Source organism: Pteronotus mesoamericanus, unplaced genomic scaffold (assembly GCF_021234165.1).
Source record: "Pteronotus mesoamericanus isolate MK-2021 breed Mesoamerican mustached bat unplaced genomic scaffold, CSHL_Meso_final scaffold_54, whole genome shotgun sequence".
In the NCBI taxonomy this organism is placed as follows: Eukaryota; Metazoa; Chordata; class Mammalia; order Chiroptera; family Mormoopidae; genus Pteronotus; species Pteronotus mesoamericanus.
In genome coordinates this window covers 19,693,562-19,712,107 of record NW_026555321.1, presented here as the reverse complement: position 1 = coordinate 19,712,107, position 18,546 = coordinate 19,693,562, and the positions used below count along the sequence as shown (strand labels likewise).

At 36.4% G+C, this 18,546-nt stretch overlaps 1 protein-coding gene across 1 annotated transcript in view; it reads left to right on the top strand.

The window, feature by feature from the left end:
- MRPL3 (mitochondrial ribosomal protein L3) overlaps positions 1 to 14,983 on the top strand; it is a 39,402-nt gene extending 24,419 nt beyond the window's left edge. The window contains exons 7-10 of the mRNA XM_054595601.1: positions 5,724 to 5,832; positions 10,350 to 10,427; positions 10,656 to 10,733; positions 14,585 to 14,983. Coding sequence (XP_054451576.1) covers positions 5,724 to 5,832; positions 10,350 to 10,427; positions 10,656 to 10,733; positions 14,585 to 14,737 — 418 coding nt within the window. The 3' untranslated portion in view covers positions 14,738 to 14,983. The remainder of the gene's footprint in view (positions 1 to 5,723; positions 5,833 to 10,349; positions 10,428 to 10,655; positions 10,734 to 14,584) is intronic.
- The last annotated feature ends 3,563 nt before the right edge of the window (positions 14,984 to 18,546 follow it).

Below are 18,546 nucleotides of genomic sequence, written 5' to 3'. Positions count from 1 at the left end.
CAGCTTTGAACTATATGTGATGGAACACAAAGCAACTGGACAAGTCCACCGTGACTTGCTTGTGGGCTCAGGAGCCATACATCAGTGATCAAATAGGTTTAGACAGCAACACTGAATTGGATAAAAGTGGACCCCCAGAATTTACAGAGGTCTTTAGTGGAGATGCTTTATCCGTAAATGTGTGGAGAGGGTAACATCTCAGTGAATTCATTAAAATGAGGAGGAGCTATAATTAAGGATTAAAATGTTTATGCCGTATTAGTTAAAAGCCAAACCTGATGGAGATAGTGATTAGCTAATAGGACCTTTTATATACATGTAATTTTTGTTTACTGAAATTTTGTATTATTATTAAAGACTTCTTGAGTGGTTTGAATCTAAAACATAACAAAGTGGTGTTAAGTTATATGCTACATTATTTAGGTTGTTGGTTTAGACATTATGCTTTTATATTCAGTAGTACTTTTTCATAATTAAAGATTTCACCTTACTCCAATCTGTTCTCAGTGGTTCAGTTTTATAAAGCCTCTTCTGGATTTTGGCTAGGAACTGACATGAGGCCCCATTTCCCTGTTTTCAAATGTAGTATTTAACCAGAGAAGCTGGTATTAACTGTTCCACCCCACCTTCATTTTTAGTTATTAAATATAAAAATGTAGCCTGATCTCAGGATACCCTTAGAGAAGTCAAGGGCCTTCTCTTCTGTTTAGTACTCAGGTATGGGTTTTCTGAGAGGTTATGTACAAGTCACTTAAAATCAGCTGAAGAGAGAAAATTCAATCATAATTTGGAAATGGTTTGGATTGAAAAACCAGTTACAGTATAGATTTTGATTTTTTTTAAATAAGGAGATCAAACACTTTATAGCTGATGCAATATTTCATAACACTTTCCGTTCTTTTTTATGCTAGTAGGGGAAAGATGGGGCAGTGCGGTGGGAAGGGCGTTGGAGGCAGAGGGAAGAGAACGAGCAAAGGCCTGGCAGAAGGGCATGTTCAGGGCTTCACAGGTTGCTCTGCTGTGAGTAGATCTGAAACGGGCAGTGTTTGAAAAGGTAGGCTGGACCCAGTTATCAAAGGCCGTATATGCATCAAGCTAAAGAAATTGCTAGGGAACGTTTAAGGTTGTTTAGTTATTTGCTTGTTTTTGTTATTGCTGTTTGTTTTTTTAGAGCAAGAGACAGCTTGTGTGATAAGCTTATCATCTTAGGAATTTCACTCTAGTGGTCTTGGAGACGGAGGAGATCGAGATCTGAAGAGAGGGAGGGGATTCAGTTTCTGTTTCTGGACCACCAGGATTGAATGGCTGAGGTACTTCTGATTACCTGTGGTCTTACGTCTGCGAATGGGATGCAGCAGAATTCTTGCCAGAGGGCCAAGTTTGTGGAGCTCCAGCTTCAGGGGTCTGCAGACTTTTTCTCAAAGGACCAGGTAGTAAATGTTATAGGTTCACAAGCATTGTCGTCTCTGTTGCAACTACTTAGCTCTGTCATTAGAGCTCTAAAGCAGCTGTAGGCAATAAGTAAGAAAAATGTGCATGACTGTGTTACAATAAAACTTTTATTTACAAAAACAAGTGGCCAGTTACAGACCAGAGTTTGCCACCCCTGGTTCAGATTATAGCGAGAGGAGGGTCAGAGGCGGGACTCTGAGAACATCTTTTCCTGTAGCTGTAAAGGGAAAGGAACTCCTCAAAGAGCCTTAGGGAAGCAGGGAAGCGGAGAAAATGATGACCGGTGGAGCAGAGGGAAAGCGGTAAGGAGTAATAGAGGGTAATTTTTCTATTTTAAAAGAGGCTGTAGAAAATTGAACACTGGATATTTGATATTAAGGAATGACTTTTTTTAGATTGTTATGTGGTTTTGTTTTTAAAAAGGATCCTTATCTTTTAGAGATCTATATTGAAATACTTGTCGATGTAATGACATGATAAGTGGAATTAGTTTAAAAATAATCCAGTGGAGTTGCAGGAGATGGAAATAGATGAAACAGAATGGTCCTTGAGTTGAAAATTCTTTGACCCTGGGGGGTGGATATGTAGGGATTCATTGTACTAGTCTTTCTGCTTTTGAATATGTTTTAAAACTTCCATAATAAAAAGTTATTTTAATAAAAGGCTTTGGATTTGGCAATAAAGGGGTTTACTTTAGAGTGAGTTCCAGAGACAATTGGAGAAAAATCGATTGCAGGTGACAGATGGAAGAGGGAAAAGCAGTTTGCTTCCCGAGAAAAAGGAGAAAGGGGGGAAAAAAGGAATACAAAGGAGAGAGAAGGTAGAGGAAGCCAGTGGCGACGGAAGGACTCGGTGATGAGAAATCTGGAGGAAGTTCTCAGAGGACTCAGAACAGAGGGACTTGAGAGCGCTCCTCACCGCGTGGTCATTTTGTTTTATCCCCGTATGCAAGTGTGTCCTGAACCATGAAATCAAAGGTACTTTCCCACAAAGTGGGGAGATAATGATGGGTTTGTATAAAAACCTGTGTGTCTGCTGGTAGACATTTGGGCATTTGTCACAATATGGCAAGGGAATGAAATTCACATGCTAGTAATCTCAAGCGATTTATAGAGTGCAGTTGGAAACATTAAATTATGCATTCTCTTCTGCAAGATTCTTACAGTCATATCTTTAAGTCCCTCTTCTTTTAACACCATCTGCTTCAACTTTTATGAAAGGCATGCCTGTTACACAACATTTGGAAACTACAGGGCAAAATTAAGAAAACTAATCATGTTTTTTCCTAAGACACAGCTAATGCCAGTAACAGAATTACTCTAACTTCTCTGGGTTGAGCACTAGAATTAGATAATACACAATGCTTGCGCTTCATGAATTTAAAGTATATCAAGGAAATAGGCCAAGAAACAGGGCAATAAAGTCTCCTAAATTTCATAGTATTTCTGAGTTTTTTGAATGAATTCTTGCTTTAACAAGTACAAATGCTCTAAATAAAACATTTATTTTTCTAATTGTCAGATGTTTCACTAAATTCAGGACTTTTAACATTATGTTCTAATTTGAATTTTCCTTGATCTTTTTTTTCTGCTGTCATTAACTAAAAACTGCATGGGCGGGGGCAAAGTATGTGTGCTTTGTGTTGTGTATCATTTCTAGTAAAGCGAGGCATATTTTATGTGAACTGTGAAAACCTTATACTTGAAATGTGCGTGGGTATGCTAAGTATAGATTAGTTCATTTCTTTTGTTTTGCTCTCAAGTTGGATGGCATCTGAGAGAAGCAATAGAATAGATACCTGTACCACCCATGGATCAACAGGTGCACTCTATTCTCCATCATATCATCTGAATTAAGCCAATAATTTGTCATGTCATTTGTGTTTTGTCCTTTTGTTTAAAAGTTATTTATTGAAGAGGTTCCCATTGTACACAGTGTAACAACATGGTGTACCCTAAAGCTAGATTAAAAGACAGTCTGTAATTAGCTGACAGATAATTAGCACTTTCAGGATACCATTTTCATCTTATAAACATTTACTCTCAAAATGAGCTAAATAATCTGTAATTTACCTGGCATGTGTGTTATTGGGGCACACTCATGCTCTCTTTTTAAGTAAGAAATGAATCAGTTTGAGAGCTCAGAAGACACCAGTAAACTTTCTACCAAGAATGGCCAGTGTTAGAATATGATATTTTTAAAACATCTTCATTTTAGATTTAGTGTTGCCAGTCTCCTCCCCTTTTTTATTTAAAGTGTTATTTGCCAAACAGCGTCCTAGGTTCAAATGACTCCAGATATTTCCATTTTATTTTTAAATTGCCAACATTTTTATTTTTCAAATATTTTCTAAACTCGTGTTAAATGAAAATACTGTTTTTAAAGAAAAATTTCAGTAAAATATTTGATTGTCATAGTTTTTCTTCTTAAATGGTAATCTTGCAAGTTTTATTTAATATAATGTTTATTTAATGTTAAACTTTCATTTTAGCTCTTGTCTCAGGAATAAGCATTATTTTGAGTTTTTGAGGCAAAAAAATTATTTATACATCTTAAGTGATTTGTCCAGTTGATTAATATGAAGAAAGTGGTGTAAGCTACATTTAAATTGTTCCTATACAAATAACTTTTGATTTGTGATTTGATAATGTTCAGCTGTCAGGTTCTATATATCATTTATACTGTGTTTATGTTGAATTCTTGGTTTATCTAAAACAAACTATTATACATATGGGCTTACTTCAATCCATTACTCTCTGATAACTCTTTGTTAAATTCATAACAAAGTCCTTGTGGAAATAAGGTGGTTTTTATAATCTTTTGCTTTTGGTCTTTTTTTGTAAATGCCTGAACTATTCACTGTCTATCTAAAAATAGCAAGCTTTGTTAGGGTTAGGAAACATGACATTAAAAATATGTTGACATAGAACTAATGAAAGTTTTAAAAAATGTTCATCTTGAGAGTCTATTAAAATATGTCCAGTACCGCTTACAATTTATTGTATCCTTTTCATTGTATAATTTGTAATGATATATTTGACAATCAGCAACAGACTTATAATGCTTTGAATCTTAGTATTGTTCACTTTCCATCTGCATGGCAGAATATTCCTCTAGTTAGAAGACTTTGAAAATAGAATGGTTTTATTTAAAAAATGAAATATTACACTTTAAGAAATTAATACTCTCTGATTTTCTTTTTTCATTAGCTTCCTGTTCAACCCTTGAAACCAATATCCATATGATATCTTCTAATAGTAAAACATTCAGGAGTCAGGGCATTATTGGTTTATATAGTGTTCTGTTGGATTAATTTTCTATTGCTGCCTAACAAAGTACCAGAGGTGTCCAACTGCAGGCCACATGCAGCCCAGGATGGCTATGAATGCAGCCCAACACAAAATTATAAATTTACTTGAAACTTTTTTTTTTTTTTTGCTCATCAATTTTCATTAGTGTTTGTGTATTTAATGTGTAGCCCAAGACAACTCTTCTTCTTCCATTGTGGCCCAGAGACACCAAAAGTTTGGATACCCCAAACCATAACAGCTTAAAGCAACAAGTATTTATTACGTCACAGTTTCTGTGGGCAGGAATCCCATGAAACAGCTGAGTTCCCCTGGCTTAAAGGATCTCACAGGCTGCAGCCATGGCATCAGTCAAGGCCGTAGCCGTCTGAAGGTTCGACGTAGGAGAATTGCCTGCAAGCTCACTAACGTGGCTCTGCCAAGCCTTGGGTACACAGTGGTTAGCCGGAGACATCCTTGCCTCTTGACTCGCTATAGAATAGCTGGCTTTCTTCAGAACCTGTCAAGCAAGAGGTGGCATCTCACACTTTTGCCATAGTTTATTCCTTAGAAGTGAGTTGCTGGGTCCACCCGGACTCAAAAGGACGTGATTACTTCAGGCATGGGTACCAGGAGGTGTGGGGATGGTAATGGTTGCCTGCCATATCTCTTGTGAGTACTTTGGAACCTAGAGAAATTTACCACTCTTACTGTGTTGTTTTCATAGGATTATGATGATAAAACTCCCTGTTCAGATTGAACTCCCTTCGCTTAGCTGGTCCTTGTCTCACAATCTTGAATTAATTACTTGTAGCTGCTCTCCAATAAATTTTGGTACTTTTGCTAACCAGGTCAGATATAAAGGAATGTTCTTTTACAGATACGGAGCATTGTTAAAACTCTAAGGTACTATCAAGAAAGTGTACAATTGAAAGTATTTTATGCTCTGTTCATTATGTAAATTCTAATGTTTACTGTGTTCAGTATTGGTAAAGGTTTTCAAGGTGTCATGAAACGATGGGGGTTTAAAGGCCAGCCTGCTACACATGGTCAGACGAAAACTCACAGGAGACCTGGAGCTATTTCAACTGGCGTAAGTACAACTTAGTGATGCCTTCCTTAACGCTAAATACTCAACCTCTGTGCATATTGTGCTTTAGTCTGTTCTTGGGATCAAGCCACATAATACTAATCTGACTCACGGTGGGTCCTAGTACTTGTCACAGTCTTATGAGTCCTGGCTTTAGTTACTTTCCAGCCGCTGACTTGAATTGTTTAGTTATACCCTATGTGTCTACAGTCAGTATTCTTAATATTTTTCTGTCTACTCTCTCATTCGCATCTCTGACTCCCATTCTACACTCTGAAGTCAGCACCAAGAAGTCAGGGATTAGAATGCCCTTTCATCTGGCCACACTGGTTCCTTCACAGATTTTCTTTTTCCCCTTAAAAGACAGTTGAGAAAGATCATCAGGGACAGTGTAATGGTGCAAGAGAAAGTGATAAAGAAATGGGGAAATAAACAATAAGTGCATAGGAAATGGAGAAGGATCTTTGTATTGCTATTTCCCTTCTACTCTCTCAGAGATACAGCATAAAGTGATAGAGCAGGGGGTGGGAAGTATCTTTAGAGGGTCAAAGTAATGCAAGTTTAATCTCTAAAGCTTGATGTATGTGCATATGTATAGTGTATGTATGTGTATCAGGGTTAATTGGAAATATTTCTACTTTCATAAAAGGAATACAGATTAGGTACTCTGGAGTTGCTAATTTCTTCTGTAGCAGGTTGTGTTACGAAGTCTTTGATTTTTATCACCCTATTAGTAAGAATGTAAGGAAACGCACTCTCATGCATTGCGAGTGGGAATACAGAATAGTGCATCCTATATGGAGGAGAATGTGGCAGTATAGAACAGAGCCACACAGCAGTCCTGCCTCCAGGACTATACCCTAAAGATATTCTCCCCCAAAATATAAAAATGCATTTTCACAAAACTAGTCATTGCAACTTTATTTGTAATTACAAGTATAAATGTCCATACCTGGGAATTTGGATGAATAAAGTATGAGATTGTACATCTACTCAAGAGTACTATGCAGCTGAAAAAAGAATGAGAAGGTCATTTCTAAATGATGGAGTTATTTCCAGGATATAAGGAAATGCATGTTACCTGCTTATTTTTCCAAAAAAAAAGACCAAAAGGATAATCTAGAAACTAATGAGTTTTGTTACTTACAAGAGGTGCGTGGGAACAGTGTGGAAGGGCTTGAAAATGGCAAGAGCGACACTTCCCTGGATATGCTCTTTTTGTTTTACTTTTTCTATTTGGAACCATGTTAATGTTTTACATATTCAAAATAAAAAGGGGAGGATCCACAAAGGAATATAATTGGAAGATGAACCTGTTTCAGATGAATAACATAACCTCACCAAAGCGGTGGGGAGTAACTCAAATAACTTTTGAGCACAGTATTTGGGTCTATACCCTGAGTCTAAATTTAAAATGTACTGTGCACAAGTGTAGAATCCTAATTTTGTTTATTTTTGATGGTATTAGGTAGCTATTCTGAAATAATTTTCTGTGAATCATAGGATTGAATAGGTAGGTAAATATATGGATAATGGGAGCTAAGTTTCTCACTGTTAGAGAAGGATATTAAGTTATGAAAGGGAAGGGAATTAAAATGAACCTTATAGTGTTGATAGGTATCAGTATATATTTACTGTATGTTTATGTAAAGAAAGAGATATAGATATGTATATGGGTGTATATATATTTATGTTTTAGCTGCTGAAAGAACCTAAAGGCAGAGATATTCCATAGCAATGAGCACACCTAGAGCTTGGACCTTGGTTTCTAAACAGCATTCCCCAATAAAAGGAACTAGGGCTTGTTGGAGAGATGACTGATTTCTTGCATGGGGTAGGAAAAATACAGGATGAACACAATCCAGCTTGTTAAGAAATCAAGGCAGTGCTTTAAAAATTATGACTCATGAAAAGGACCCAGGGCCCAGCTAAAATTAGCTCCCACTTGCAAAAATTGGCACCGTTTGATCTGAAAACTTAAAAAATGAAATAAACGTAGAATCAGTGAGTTCACACTGATACAAATAAATAAAATGGATAGGTTAATAAACAAGTGGGAGAAAAGGGACTGCTCTTCCTTACAGAGTAATCTCAACTAATAAATGTAGAAGGAATGATGGAGTTAGAATTTCACTTTGATAGCATCATAGGAATAATTTATTGAGACAGCAGTTATCAGTGAATGCCAAAACAAGTGGTGAGAGCTCGATGGAGACTAGTTATTTACGTAGTCCCAAAGCAACTGCCTCTTAATTACAAAGGAAAAATAATACCTTAGAGTGGATTAACCCAGTGAGCACATCCTTCACTAACTGATCAATTTTATACATCATCAGTGATTGAATGAGCCAACATAACATGCCTCCCAATCAGATTCTGGGGAAAAAACACATCACTTCTATAGTGATTCCATCAAAAGTGCATCTAATCACAGGGAAACATTACACCCACCCAAAGTGAGTGATATTCTACAAAATAATTGGTTTGAGCCTTCAAAAATGTCAGGATCATGAAAAGCAAAGAAAGGCTGAGAAGCTACTCCAGATTTAAGGAAAGTAAAGAGACAGAACAATTAAGTATAATATACAGTTCTGAAGTGGATTCTGAACTTGGGGAGAAACAGCTATAAAGAACATTATTGGGGCAGTTGACAAAATTAGAATATGAACTGTAGATTAGATGATGTTTTAAATTTTTTGAGTTTCATAATTCTACTGTGGTTCTGTGAGAGACTATCCTTGTTCTTAGGAAATAGACACTGAAATACTTACAGGTAACGGAACAACATGTTTGCCACCAAATTTTAGATGATACAGGAGCTGTGCACACAGAGAGTGAATGATGAAGCAGACGGGCAGCCCAAAAATAATCTGTATGTTGGAGTAAAGAATATGAGAGTTTTTTGTGTTATTTTTGCAACTTTTTATAAATATAAAAGTTATATAAAAATAAAAAGTTATAAAAGTGAGGTAGATCATAAACAAACTTTAGAGCTTAAAACCTCTTTTTAGAAAACATAGGAGTAAATCTTCATGGCCTTTGGTATGGCAGAACTTTATATATGACACCAAAAATACAAGTAACAGAAGAAGATACAGATAAAGTAGACTTCATCAAAAGTTTAAACTTTGTGCTGCACAGTTCCATCAAGGAAATGAAAAGGAACTCTCAGAACTCAGTAGTAACAAATAACCCAATTAAATATAGGCAAAGGACTTGGATAGACTCCCCCCCCCAAAAAAAATGTACAAATGTCCAATAAGTACATGAAAAGACGCTTAACATCTTTAGCCATTACAAAAATGTAAATCAAAACCACAGTGAGATGTCTATAATTAAAAAGCAGACAATAACAAATGTTGGCAAGGGTATAGGAAAATGTTCTAAAATTTATTATGGTAATACACAGCTTTCTGAATATACGAAAAACATTAAACTGTACCCTTTAAAAGAGTGAAATGTGTGGTATTTGGATTATATCAATAAAGTTCATTTGAAAATTAGGCATGTGGAAGAACCTATTATAACTCAAGTTAGTTATTTGTCATGTAATATACTGTTGTATGTTTGTAAATAATACTTTCAGTAAGGGTTAGCTAGTGAGTGAATGCCTTTACAATCCTAGGAGCTGGGGTACACTTTTAAGGGGAGTAAATTTAGTTGGGGGGTGGCAGAGTCTTTTTTTAGTAACGTAATGTTCTTAAGCAAGGTGCTTGTCACAGAATGTATTTCTAGAATAAATATAGAATGAATAAGAGTGATACGTCTGTAATATTCAGAATTGTCTTTTAAGCTCTCCTGGACTTTTGCCTGTTATTGTGAGAGTAGTGATGCAAAGGTTTTTATCTTTCAAGAATTCATGTGTTATGAGAGCCTTTTCCATTTTAATGTGATTCAGATTTGCTTTAGATGTAAAGTTCTTACCCACTATCAAAGCCAAAGTCAGAGAGACTGTGTGAAGCTGTTTTTGATTTATGTGAGTCAGAGACAGCCAGGGCTGGACAACCAGACTCAGTATTCCGGTAACGCTGTCCTTTAATCATGCCGGGGAAGGAAGGTGGCATCAAAAGCGAGGGTGGCGCAGGAGGGCCGTTCCAGCAGCGGCAGTGCGGAGGGGTCCGTCACACCCGTTAACACAGTGCATTAAGGTTAGTGCAGGCAGGCCAGGCAGTTAATGGTTTCTTTGGTGGTGTGACATGTTTGTCTGTCCTTTATTATTTTTTTTTTTTAAGTTCTCAACCAGTATTAGCACAGTTGCTGCTCTCCTGTTGCTTCAGTTTTCCCCTAAATCTGTTCTTAGTCTCTTTATTTTGGTGTTCTAATCTGATTTAGATTAGATGACCCTTACTGTGGTGAATGCGCCTAAATCCATATTTAGTTCTTTACTGGGGCCTAGCAGAATGGGGATGGGGGAGTATGAAACATTTTAATAACTCCTCTCTTAGTTTACATTTTGTTTTGATCAGAACTGATTGAAATCGAGAGTACTTACAAGTGCTAATTTCGGTTCTCTCATTAAGGATGTTGCCAGAGTCTGGCCTGGAACTAAGATGCCGGGACAGATGGGAAACATTGATAGGACGGAATATGGACTGAAAGTAAGTTTTTGAAGTGACTCTTTTTAGGAACGATTAAATGAATGCCTAAATGCAAAGGCACAAAAGTATGCATTTAATGTGTGTCTGTTTAATTATTGTTTGTTCAGTTTAATGATTGTTCTAATAGATTTTACAGTTATTAAGGCATAGAGAATACATGAACTGTATACATGTTATATATTCTCAAATTTTTAACTTTTAAAGTGTGATTTTTATTTCTTGCTTTAGGTGTGGAGAATAAACACAAAGCACAATATAATCTATGTAAATGGCTCTGTACCTGGACATAGAAATTGCTTAGTAAAGGTATGTTTAGCTGGCTTTATTTTCCATTGTTCATGTATGTGGATGTGAAGAATATTCTCCTTTAACCTGTAAGTGTAGCTTGAAAATTAGTGGCTGTTTTTCCAGGAGTTCTTTGCTGATTTTTTTTTCTTTTTGCTTTTTAGTAGCACCTGAGCTAAACAAATTGCACAAAATAACCTATAGTAGGTCTATAAAATGATGAACCTGCAAAAATGGCAAGACCAGTAAGCGGAGGCCCTTTAGGAATATGAAAAGGAGATTAGGATACTGTTGCCAAAATATCAGTAACACAGGAGGTGGAAATTAAATGAGTCAAGAAGAAAGGTGATTAAAGGTAGACATATTAAGGAAAAAAACCTGTTGTTGTTATTACTACCGTTGCTCTGATTGTGCTTTTAAGTATTTCTCCTGAACATATGCATGTTAATTTTTATATTCAAAAACTTAAAACATTTTGTACAGAATAGATTCGAAGAAAAACTTGAGCTCTCAGAGACTTATTTCTATCAAATAAAACACAAATTACATGTTCTGCCCAGGATTTAAGCAGATATAATACAAAGTGATAGACCACTTGAATTTTAAATCTTCCATTCTGAAAATAAACTTGTACAATAGTAAAAGTAATAATAGCTATTCATAGAAATATATTCATTAATTTTCTAACAGTAACAACAAAAGTCGGTTGAAACTTAAACCTAAGATTTTTCGTATTGGGTCTCTTTCTATGTGTGCTTTGTATTTCTTAAAGTTGGTTCTATTATTAGCCCAAGGTACAATATCTGTTTCCATCTTACAGTAATTATAATTCCCTTTCTGCCACTTTTTATTTTTTGACTGGATTATTCTCATTTTTCTTAAAAAAAAAGTATTTGACGAATATTAGCAATATCCCTTTTTCTCTTTTTTAAGATTGCAGGTGTTTAGGCTTAAGTAGGTTTCCAGTCTCCACGCAACCCATTCTCCAAATGACTACAAGGACAGGTAGTTGAAGCCAGCAGGTTGTCATTGTATTCCTCATGATATTTTGGCTTCAAAATTCAATGTATTCCTTCCTCCACATTCCAGATTTATTACAAAGAAAAAAGGAAAATGACTATTTTCCATAATAAAATTTTACTGGATAGCAGGAGAATTTTTTTTATGTTGTCAAAGCCTTACAAGGTCCAGCACAAACAATGCCCCTTTTTACAAAATCTTTTACTACAAAACATAAGCATGTAATCTGTAACATCATATCACACTGAAGTACACCATATGACATGTTAGGTGAAATGTTCAAATTAAAACTAAATTATTACACCCATACTACTTACCCTGCCGACCACACGCCAGCAGGCGTTTCTTTGGCCGGACCCTGCGTATTCCCTCTTGCAGCGCCCACGAGTGTAGGCTGGCTTTCCAGCTGCACCCTACTGCTGCCGCGGCTTCCCAGGCGCCCGCTCGGCATCCTCTTGGACACCAGCAGGGGTGAATAGGTCAGCTGGCTTGAAAAACCATAATATGTGCAGTGATTTTCTGATCTGGCTGTTAGAAACAGTTCATAATCAACAACATTTATTACTCAGACTTTTCATCCACTTGAATAAAAGATCGCTTTAAAAACTCAACTCTCTTAATGGACGATAGCCTGCTGTCACTGTGCACAGTCAGGAGGTACCCCAGAGGCGGTTCCGATGGGGGAATCCAGATATATTTTGAGAAACTATAGCAGCAGAGAAATGTCCGGTCCACTTTGAACTATTAATACACTAGTGATTATATTTTCAACAAACATTTTGATTACAAAAAGAACTCATCTTGGAGGGAAAGTCTGAATTATGGTACCAATTCAGCTTGTTTTGTAACCTTAAATGTCTGCCCCAAACATTAAGGTGTAGGTTTGAAGGGGTATTTTGTGGGCTTGTGCTTTAAATGTTAAAAGTTTGGCACATCTTTTGAAAGCACTCAGCCCGCTTTTTCCCATTCCCCCAGGTGATTGCACAACAGGTGAGGAAGTCCCTTTGCCCGTGGAAGGAGGCCCCCCCCTGCCCAAAAGTCAGCCTCGCCAATGTCCACTCACCCCACAGGAGCTTTTGCTCCCTCCGAGTACAGGGCTACCAATAACATTTTCTGTAATTCTAAAATTACTAAAGATAGTCCTAGGAATGACCAACCTGTTTAATTACTGTAAGCTTTTATTGTCGTTTGGATTCACTAAATGTATCAAGAAAGCCTAAAGAACTGTTTACAGCATAATGTAGTTTATGTTATTAAATACCACTCATGTGTGCTCACTCCTGTATCCTAATTTATAATTTGATTGTCAAGTGTGCTTCGTTCTTTGTGTGTGCCCGAGCCTCCACTTTTCCTCAAAGGATTTGAACTGATTGGCCAATATCCATGACTATATAAAGAATGAGGGTAGATGGTTGAGGGGGTCTTGGGGAAGGCAGGAAAGCCAGGGGTAACATTCAGTGCACAGAAGCGCCTACCATGGAGTCTTGCACATTGTTAAAGGTGGGCTGCGAGCTTCTGACCCTCAGTTCTAGAGATACTTTCATGATTTCTGTAATCAATGAATTACAGTACAGTAGCATTTACAGTGATCATATTTAAGCAGTGCACTTGTCTGAAATGTTCCTCAGATATAATAAATTTATGAAAGTGTAAAAGTAAATGAGAATTCACTGTTTAGATCATTTATGAATAAATGTTTACATTTATCACATTAACAGAAAGTTTTATTGTTGGTTTTAATGTTTATTCAGTTTTATTTTCAATTCTAAATTCTGAGATAGTTTGAATTGGTAAGAGTATGACCTTTTTTTCTCCAAGTTAAAGGTCAATCCAAGATTAGTTGGAAAAGAAATGTGTATTTTCTTTTGGGCAACTTACCGATAATTTTTGGGAATCATTTTAATGAGAGAGATTAAAATAGATATGTTTTTCTTACTTAGCTATTCCTAGAAGCTGTGTACTTATTTCAACCAAATTATTCATTTCTTATTGCCAAAATGATTGACTTATTTTACTCTGTGTATAATTAATTATATGTAATTTTTTTTATTCCTCTCCGAAGACTGTATATAGAGTAAGTCAGAAGCTTTAAAAAACCCAAAGCTATTTTCCAAAAACAAAACCCAACCTTTTAAATTGTATCAGTATCTGGATTATTCCTTGGCTTATGGATTCACAATAGAATATTTTCAAATATAAAGAGTTAATAGAGATATAAACTTAGGAGTTGTGTGGGGTTTTTTTTGCTAAATACTACTCTGTTCTTAGCTTTTAAATGAGAATGCTAATTGTTAAATGTAAGCTAATATCCTTAATGATATTTTCAATTATGTGTTCTTAGAATTAAGGCTAATAAAAATACTAGGTAAACTGTTTTTAACTTCAGCTCAAAAATCTATGACATAAAATAACAAAAATAGACAATATGAATAGATAATTATAATTGAGAAGTAGATAGTAATACCTTTTAGGTATATAGTTTATATCAGATCTTTATATTTGAAAAATTAATTTGGATGCATGTTACTTAACTAGTAATTAATAGACTATAATTTGCCCTCTTGGGCATTTCTAACGATTTATAAGTTATGGATAAGATATAAATTAATAATCATTAATTTTCTTAGGAGATAACTGATTAACTTGAGGAAGATTATATTTCTATCATTGGATTAATTAAAATTATAAGTAAAAAGAATACATTGAGTTCCTTTAACTTTATAACAGTTGCATTATTCATATTAGAAAATATAGGAACATATATTCCTTGATGATGAAAAGGAAAACAGGTCATCTTTAAGTAACTTAATTAATTGGTAACACTTAATAATATCTTTGCTTCCTCCCCCCAGATCAGAGATTCTAAATTACCTGCATATAAGGATTTCTGTAAAAATCTGCCATTCCCCACATATTTTCCTGATGGAGATGAAGAGGAACTACCGGAAAATCTATATGATGAGAATGTGTGTCTACCCGGCTCGCCTTCTGTTACATTTGCCTGACCTCACTGGACGTGGAAGAACGTCACGTATTTTTGTAGCTTTGATGAGCCAGAAGAGTAATATACCCAGGAATTATATTTTGCTTTCTAAGCCACAACAATATCACACCTGTCACCTTGTCAAGGGCAAAAATGTATCATTCATCCCTCAATGGCATTTTTAAAAATATTACCACATTAAATAAATCAATGAAGGTGATTGGATATGCCAGATTTAAATGGACTCACAGTGTGCATATTAGCAAAATCTTTGTTATTTGTGTATTTTATTCCTTTTTTTACTACCTTTCAAGTTATTTTAAGATGTTCATAAATTTAACTCTTATTAAAGATTTGTCTTTCTGAAAGCATGGTTATGGGACAGTGGCAAACCGTATGGGAACTATAATGTAACCTATTTATATAATGTAATCCGTTTCCTAAAATTCTTTATCCATCTTGTACATTTTAGAGTCCTATAGAGAGAAAGGAAATGAGATTTTTATTTAAATTACAGAAATACATATGTCATAGTACAAGGCCTGACAAAGACAATAAAGTCAGAAATTATGGGTCTTATTTACACTTTTGTTGAGAGGAATATTTATTTTTTAGTTTGATCCCTCAACTATAAGATACGTGTAATCATTTTTTCTTGATGCCTTCTAAAAAGGATTTGAAATGGCCTGGGGTAGTACATTCAACAAACTTTTATTAAGCACCTATTGCTGAAAATGTTAATGGCTCCTGAATTCTCTTCATTCTCTGAAATTAAAATGTGTTTACCAATGGCTACTTAACGACAAGTAATTAAGATTAACAATGTTAAGTATAAGCAGGCCTCATTTAACTACTAGATTTACTCTGGACAAGACTCCTCACGCCCCACAGAATTCATTTCAACTCCAAATGTTTTCTGAGACTTGATTCATATGGCCACCCAGGAGACTAACCACAGTGTTAGGTCTCCATGTGATTTCATGACAACTAATGGGTTTGTTATGTAAAGGTCCTACCGTATCTTCCTGCCCATATCCTATTTGTCTCATTCTTAATTTTAAATCCAAATGTAGCCACATCTTTTTAAAAGATTTATTAATACAGCATCTCATTCTATTACAGATTTGTGGAAATTGACAGGAGATTCATGCAATAAAATAGTTTAGTTAGGGGAAAATAGGAAGATATAAGTCAAAATAGGTGGAGGGTTGGGAAGGAACTTAATAATATCTTTATGTTATATTATTTATATTATTAATATCAGTGTAACAGAGATGAGCAGGCTGTGGTGTGTGGTGGTCATCTCGGGTTGGCTCTGCTCTTCATGGGTACCAAAGTAAGACCAATAACATTGAGCAGTGACATACTTACCTCTAATCATAAGTTCCTCAAGAGGAATCATTTTAAACTGGAGTAAGTCGTGGTTTCCATACTATTTTTTTATTAGAAACATAAATAGCTTATCAACCTAGAAATTCCTGAACTTGTTAAAAGATAAACAACGTCATACTCGGTGGTAAAATATTAAACATCCATTGTGGATATCAAAGAAGAATAGCCTTTACTAGTTCTATTCAGCAATGTTCTTGGAGGTCCTAGCCAGTGCAGTAAGACACAAAAAAGTAATGATACATTTTTATATATATATAGAAGTGAGAATAAATCTTACTATTTGTAAGAAAGATGCTCTACCTAGAAGATCAAAGAAATTGACAAGCTATCAGAATCAATGAAGAAAGTTCAAAAAGGTGAATACAGAATTAATATACAAACAGATAATAGCAATATTTAGTTGGGAAATTTTATGGGAGGAAAATAGATACCACTCAAAATAGCAGTTTCTAAAAAAGGTTACCTGGAAAAAAGCCTAACAAATTTCCTAGTCTTGCTGGAGAAGATAAAATTTTATAAAAGGACATAAAAATAATGGAGAGTCATTCTGGTTATGAATGAGAAGACTTAATATTGTAAAGAATTCAATCCTATTTTTAAAATCTCAACAGGACTTAACCATAGTATTGGTTGAACTGATCTTAAAATTATGTGAACATGTAAATTCAGGAATAACCAAAACTTAAAATTAGGTGTGACTCATACTATGCTCAGGGGCTTAGGCTTACTTAACTTTGATATTCAGAATACTGTATGCCTTCACTCTCTAATTAGCTACACTTGATTAAAAGATTTTAATGCCAGGTAGCTCAGTTGGTTAGAGCATGGTTCCAATAATCCAAGGTTGCGGGTTTGGTCCACGGTCAGGGCACGTACAAGAAACTGATGTTTTGTGTTGTGTTTTGTTCCTCCCTCTCTCTAAAATCAATTAAAATTTTTTTTTAATTTTAAAAAGATTTTGGTGAGTAGCCCATGGACACAGCAATGTGTTATAGGCCAGGGTTGAGGTTTGGGGGAGGGCGGTTAAGGGGAGAAATGTGGGGCATCTGTAGTAGTGTCAACAATAAAAACAAAAAAATTTAACTTACAGATGTGTCAAGTTTGCTAATAAAGTGATGGGAAGCAGCTGTTACCTTGGCAAGACAAATGAGCAATTATTGTAGAACATAATCTTGGAACCATAGCATCTGAAAGTAGCCAGAGGACAGAATAAGAGCAGGGGTCAGCTCAACGGCCATTTGCCCAGGGCATGGGTTTTAAAGTCAGGGAGTCTTGTAGAGAGTAGTCCGCCTCCCGGCCCCTGGACCCACCACCATCTGTCTCTCGAGCCTGCACATGGACTGTGAGTCTCTATTTGAGTTTTAAAGGGAAAATTTATGATCACCTCTTAGGATTACAAGTGTAAGCCCTGGCTTCTAGAGCCAGACAGCAAAGCATCTACTCCCACCCACTTTCCACTGCCAGCACTTTGTATAGCTGCCTATCTTTTGAGAATCCAGATCTTTTGCAGATTTGTTCTGTAGCCTAGAAGTGTCCTGAGCCAGCTGGAAGAGAAGGAAGCCTTCACTGCAGCTATGGGACATGTAGGTCAGAGAGTGCGCCTGGTCCAATGCCAAGAAGAACATGATTTGTTAAGAAGCTTGGTTCACTATTCCTGGCTACAGCACCTGTCATTAAATGTTCAACTCAAAAGAAATGGAATCCCACCTACTATGGGTAAAGGCACACACGGTCTGGACGCCAGCCCGCTCACCACTCTGGAGCCTACACAGCACAAGTGACCTGCTCCCGAGCAGTGTGGGCCTTTGGGGGGTGGGGGGCAGTTCAGCTCTCAGCCGGCGAGCCCGCTTAGGTTGATTTGGGCTTGATTTATTGTAGATTTTGTCTTGAAATGGGGACTCTTTTTGTAACCAAACTTCATTAAAATTAGATATTTTTTCCTAGCCTACGTTTATACTAGCTATTAGCTAGAAAATAGGTAAATACGGAACTTTATATGACTTCTGTGGGCCTCCAGAAGGCCACTGGTCGGGGCATACCTGCTTTAAGGGTTCCACTGACTCCTGGTTGTCCTTCCTTTCCAGGACCCATGGTTTACCTACCGGGGCAGCTGGAGCTGAAATGCCAGTGTTAGTCCTGTCTCCTCAGGGCGGGGGGGGGGGGGGGGCGGCGGGGGGGGGGCGGCGCCTGACAGTGGGAGAATAGTGGGTGATGCCAAGCTGTCACTAACACGTTTCAAAGCACATCTTGCACATAGCAGACAGGTACCAGGGCGTGATTTGCAAGCTAATAGTGCTTATGTAACCTTTAATGCTGAGATACAGACCTACGTTTCAACTTTTCACACAGAGTATAAGGGTGACTTTCCCAGCATATTACCTAAGGGAAATTTGTGAATGGATCCTGACATGTCTCAGGACATATGATGATATATACACA